The sequence below is a fragment of the Entamoeba invadens genome (genome assembly GCF_000330505.1).
Source record: "Entamoeba invadens IP1 unplaced genomic scaffold scaff_1105074725029, whole genome shotgun sequence".
Classification (NCBI taxonomy): Eukaryota; Evosea; order Mastigamoebida; family Endamoebidae; genus Entamoeba; species Entamoeba invadens.
The window spans coordinates 63,883-69,744 of NW_004440259.1; the positions used below are offsets into that span (position 1 = coordinate 63,883).

General features: G+C 26.7%; 2 protein-coding genes across 2 annotated transcripts; one reads left to right on the forward strand and one right to left on the reverse strand.

The window, feature by feature from the left end:
- Positions 1-1,030: 1,030 nt before the first annotated feature.
- EIN_103370 (hypothetical protein) lies at positions 1,031-1,897 on the reverse strand (the record flags this gene model as incomplete). Its single annotated transcript, XM_004255537.1, has 2 exons — positions 1,031-1,567; positions 1,880-1,897. The coding sequence occupies 2 exons, from the start codon at positions 1,895-1,897 to the stop codon at positions 1,031-1,033; spliced, it is 555 nt and encodes a 184-aa protein (XP_004255585.1).
- Positions 1,898-4,154: 2,257 nt separating this feature from the next.
- EIN_103380 (hypothetical protein) lies at positions 4,155-4,694 on the forward strand (the record flags this gene model as incomplete). Its single annotated transcript, XM_004255538.1, has 1 exon — positions 4,155-4,694. The coding sequence occupies one exon, from the start codon at positions 4,155-4,157 to the stop codon at positions 4,692-4,694; it is 540 nt and encodes a 179-aa protein (XP_004255586.1).
- Positions 4,695-5,862: the final 1,168 nt, after the last annotated feature.

The following is a 5,862-nucleotide window of genomic DNA, read 5'->3' on the forward strand; positions in this document are numbered from 1 at the left end:
TTATTACTGACTATTGAATATTTAACAAATGGGGTTATGCCAAACAATCAAAGCTTTTATATTAAAAGCTTCTGATTGATACTCGCTGTCATATTAGTAACAACAAACATATTAAAGCAAACAAAATATCATATATCAAATATCAACAACTGTCATCATTAAAGAGACAATAAAAAACAACAAAAAGCTATGTTTTTACATTTGATAAAAATAATGCAATTGATGTGTTATATTCTCAATTATATAAAATTGGCGACTTAATTCAAAATTACATTTCAAAAAAGTCTGAGGCGTTATGATAAAAACCTTAACATCAATCTTTTTATCTAATTTATACCAAAATGCAAACGAAGCGCCTCCTTCATTTGATCAATAAACCATTAGAATAATGTAAATATGGGTTGTTTCTTCTTATTTAAACATGTAATGTATTAACACTCAGCATTTAAGAAAGAAAAGCCGACTCAACTGGGTCAGCAAACAATGTATTCAATTGATATATATTCCACGAACACACTAAATGCCAAAGTGACTCTTTTAGAAAGAGTCTTTCTTTGTTGTATAAATAAAATTAGACTGCGGAATCGATTAAAAAAGAAAAGAAAATAAATAAAGAGCGATTGTACGGCATGGAAAAAAACAGTCTAAGCAACAAACTATAGAGGTGCAAGCGCTTCTATTTATAATATTATTATATTATAAATAAGATTCAGAGTAATACAGAGAGTGTTAAAAATCAAAGTGATAAAAAAAAAGAAAGAAAGAGTCGCTTGGATATTATTGATTGAATACATTGTTCATTTATTTGTTTTTATTTTCAAATAAAGATAGTCAATAATAAAAAATAATCAATGAATTAAGCAAATTAATACAATTATTTTTTTGATTAATTAAGTTTAAAATTTTTTATATTATATTGTTTTGAATGTAATTATAAATTTTACTTTATTTTAAATACAATACGTGTTAATTGATATTTCATATTATAATTTAAAACAAATAAAATGTTAAATTAATGCCTTTAATAATATTAATATCCTTTCTCCATCTTTATAATTTTACTAATAGTTTGCAAAACCAAATTAATATTAAATTTAGTTTTTGCAGAGCACTCAGAGTATCCCACTGCTCCAATACTTTGTGCAAATTTAATAGCTTCTTCCGTTTCAATAATTTTTCTTATCATTTGTTTTAGTCGAATTAATTCGTCTTTGTATTCTCTCATATCAGATTTTGTTCCCACAACAACAATTAAAATACTTTTTTGTACTTTGGAATTCTCCCAACAAACTTTTCTTGTGCAATCTTTTGTTGTTCTTCGTAGTTCAATGCAAAAAATGAATGCGCATTCGGCTATTTGAATATAAACGTCAAGCAGCGCATCGTTATCAGTTTGACCAGTAGTGTCATGTATTGTCACTTCTGTTTTAAATTTGTCGTTCAAGACGAATTTGTATGAATCTTCTATTGTCGGGTCATAGTCTTCACTAAAAGGTATATTATACAACTGATTAAATATCTGTGTTTTAACATACGCAGCATCACTTAGATATGCAACTTTAAACAACTTTTGTCCATTTGTTGTTTTTTGTTATTTACTGATAGATAATTTTAACATAAAAATTTTATAAAAAAATAAATCATATTGTATTGGTTTAACTTTATAAAATGGAATAAACATTAAAATAAAAAAAATATGTTTTTAACTTAATTAAATATATTTTATTAACACAAAATAATAGACAAAATAATTTTTAATAAAGTTATGTTAAAATGGAATAATAATACAATTCAATATAGCATTTACATAATGTATTTGATATTTCAATTGTATCATGTGATTAGCTGCTACTATTTTTTCAAATCATTAACAATTAACTTTATTCACATATTTCATATTATTTTTATAATGTGTTGGTGATATTTAATAAAATAAAAAAATAAACGATAGAAAGTTTTATAATCAATAAAAATTATACATAAATAAACCAAATTTGTACTATTGAAATGAATCAATAAATCATTCTATGGTCGTCCAAGTAAGATCAGTTCTATTGTTCTTGTGTTACAATAAACAAACAAAACCATAAAAATACAAATAGTAAATATTTTAAAAAATGATTTATTTTAATGTGATACATATGACTCTTCTTACCACGAAATCCCATGTACTTGGCAAGAAGCTTTCGAGGTTCACTCGTTTTGCCCTGTCGACAAAATGTTTTCCGATTTCTCTTTGGAATGACTTGTCCTCCTTTTGTCTCACACTTAAAACATTTTTATACCCCACTTCAAGCGCAAACAAGTCTCTTCCTCTTTCGCTTCGATTTTGCTTCTCCCCGAAGAGTGTGAACATAACATTTTGAGAAATTTGAGGCACAAAAAATCGATTTGGCCGTTTATTGACACTCCTCGCAGTCGCTTTGACTCCAAACAAGAAGTCGAGTGGCGACAAATACAACGTCTGACTTTCGATGTAAAACCCAAACACACATTCGTCACAAAACACAAAGAACGCGCATTTGGAATGTTATGGACCTTCTCGAAAAAGTCTTGCGAACAACTTTTAGTAATCGGAATCGGCCTCTCGCTGTCATATAAGACCTCAAACTTCGCACATGAAATCCACTTGTAAAAGTCTGCTCGACAATTTTCAATCAACAGAAAGTCGACATCGGTGTAAAATCGACTTTTGAGGATGTTGAAAACTCGGCGACTTTTTTTGCTCAAAATTTTCGTTGAGAAGATTTAACCTTTTTGTGCCATTTTCTATAGACATTTTTGAGTCTGTTTCTCGTCGCCACGTGTCGTTTTTGGAATTTCTCTAATTTCAAGTTTGTTGTGAGAAGGCGGAGAGTGTGATGGATATGACACTTTATTGAAATTGTTTTTAATTTCTCTTGTTTTACTTGGGAATACTAAGGGCGGAGAGATCTTGTCAATATACTTCTTGTTATTTGCAAAATTGGGTAAGACGGGATAGACCTTGACAGGCAATGATGGAGACAGACTGTTACTTTTTGGTCTTAATTTTCCCTCTTTTTGTTGTTGTGATATAAAAATGGAGTTTTGGGAATTGTTAACGTCTGGTGGTGTCGTTTTTGAAAGCAAGGGTTTTTCTTCTTTTGTTTCCTTTGTGTCGATTTTACTTGGTAAAAAGTCCATTTTTTGTGACCCAAAATTGTCGTCGGTAGTTTCTTTGGTAATAAAAGTTGTTATGGAATTTGAATTAGTAAAAAGACGATCTATATCACTCCGAATTTCTGCTTTGAATTTTTTGAGAATATAATCAAGCACTTCACCAGTTATAAGTTCATTTTTGTCAATATAATACGACAGAGTGTTGTTCAATTCAATCAAGTCGTCCATTTCTCGAATTATTGCATTACAAGTTCTTATAACGGCGAATTGGTGTTTGGTTTTAATGTCAAAATTAATGTATTAAAACAAAATAAAATTTAAATTACTTTAAATAATACAGTTAATATTATTAAATGTTTTTTTCCATTTCAAAATGTTTATGTTTTGTTATTAAAACTATAATATAATAATTTTATAATAAAAATATTAATTCTTATAACTAGTTAGTAGTTATTATAATTTATAATATATTAATAGATCCACTTCATTTCAAAGTTAATCCATTCATTTGATTATAATTTATGAGGTTATTTTCAACTAATAAACACAAGTTCAACTGAAAGGATGGAAGAAGTAAAAACGCAAATTAAAAATTTAACAACTCTGATCACCAAGCTCTTTGATAACCCAAAAGAAAACCCAAAAGAATTAATTAAAAAAGTTGAAGAGCAAAAAGAATTACCCATTCAAGAGCAAATAAAAGAAGCTGAAAAGGAATTTGAAATATTCGATGAAGATTATCAGAGAGGATTACTTTTAAAAAAGGAGTGGCAGTCACTTCTGCAAGATGTTTTGTTATTATCAGCAATAACTGAACAACACATTAAAGAGATACCAACATACGAAATAGAATTGGACAATTCAATAAAGAAGTTAAATGCACTTTACATGGAAGACTACGAAATTAAAAAGAAAAAACTTGAAGAAGACTTTAAAAATGAACTTTCAAAAATAAAAAAAACAAAACAAATAAAATCGAAGAGTTAGAAAATATTAAAAACGTACAAAGAGAAATGGAACAAAATTTCAATTTTGGTCTTGAAAACGGCGAACGTCAAAAACTTGAGGAAATTACAAAGAAGAAAATTTCCAATATTGTGTTTAACTCATTTGAAGATGACTGGAGCAAAGACACGTCTGTATTTGATGACAAAATAAAAGGAAAAGGTGATCTTCTGTTTTTGATTGAAGACGATAAAAAGAACAAATTTGGAGGGGTTTACTATGGCAAAGTTGATAAAAGTGGGTATTGGTTGAAAGGCGACACTTCATTCATATTTTCACTTGTGCGAAATGGAGAGTTAAACCCAAAGATTTTTTTGTTAAAAGAAGGACAAGCTGACAACGCTTTCATTTCTTGTTTAACAAACAATTCTTATCTTTTTGCATTTGGAAACAATGACACAACTAAAAATAGTGATATTGATGTTGGCAAGTGTGGTTCAAAATATAATAAATGTACCCCGACTAGATACACTGCACAAAGTGGAGATCTCATTAATGGCCAAACATATACACCAAAAAGTATTCATGTTTTCCAACTCAGCAATTAAATTAATTTATTTTTAAATAAAAACGTTTAAAATAACAAGATTAATATGAAAGAGATTAAACCAAGTAAAACCTTAACTAATATGTAATAACAAACACACGTTCTTCAAAAACAATATTTAAATGATTTTAGTAATTATTAATATTCATATAAAAATTTTTATTGTGCTGCTGTATAATTTACTCGGACATTGTTTTTGAACAATAAAAAAAGCAAAAAATATTTGTTCTATCATAACAATGTAAATAAATATATTTCTCGCCCCAAATTTCATTTGATATATTTCATTCAAAAAGCAACAATCAAAGTACATCAATAACAAGTCTTTGTTTTATAACATAATTGCTTTTTCTCAAATTAAAAAAGTTAAGTTTACGAACGAAGCAAAACAACAACACACGAGTCACACAAAGACAAAACATAGAGATTCATACACAGGGTTCAAGGAAAATTTTTTTCAAAATTTAAGACGAGAAAAAAATTTTTGTGCCAAAAATGATTATTTTTTAATAAAAACGTCCAATATAAAAAATGTTTAATTTTTTGCTTTGTTTTTGTGGATTATAACGGGCTGTTTTCAAATTTCAATACACAACATAAAATACGTCAAAGTATTTTATGAATAAAATATTTTTTAAGTAAAAAATGAAAAACATACAAATATTTAAATTGATAAAACATTGTTATGATTAATTTATATATATTTTAACACAAATTTATATTTTGACTTTATTATTAAACATTTGACAAAATAAAATTTACTATATTTTTAAAAAATATAAATTATATAATTGGTATTTAATAATATTAAATACTAAATAACAGTTAATTATTATTTAAATTAAAAAATATCAACAATATCATTAAAAATTTGATTTTATATATAAATATATATTATTAATTTAATTTATTTATTTTATAAAAGTATTAAATATATTTGTGTGATCTATCTCGCATACTTGTTATTTTTAACGTATTTTGTAATATAAGATTGTATTTAATAAAGGTTTCACAGCGTTTTGGATACTTTATTGTTATGCATATGATCCAAAACAGCCTTATTCAACACGACAAACACAAGATCTTATTTATTATATTCCAAACAATTTCCATTATTTTAACCTGTTATTAATGTTATTATTTTTGGTTTTTAGATCAGTAAAACTCTG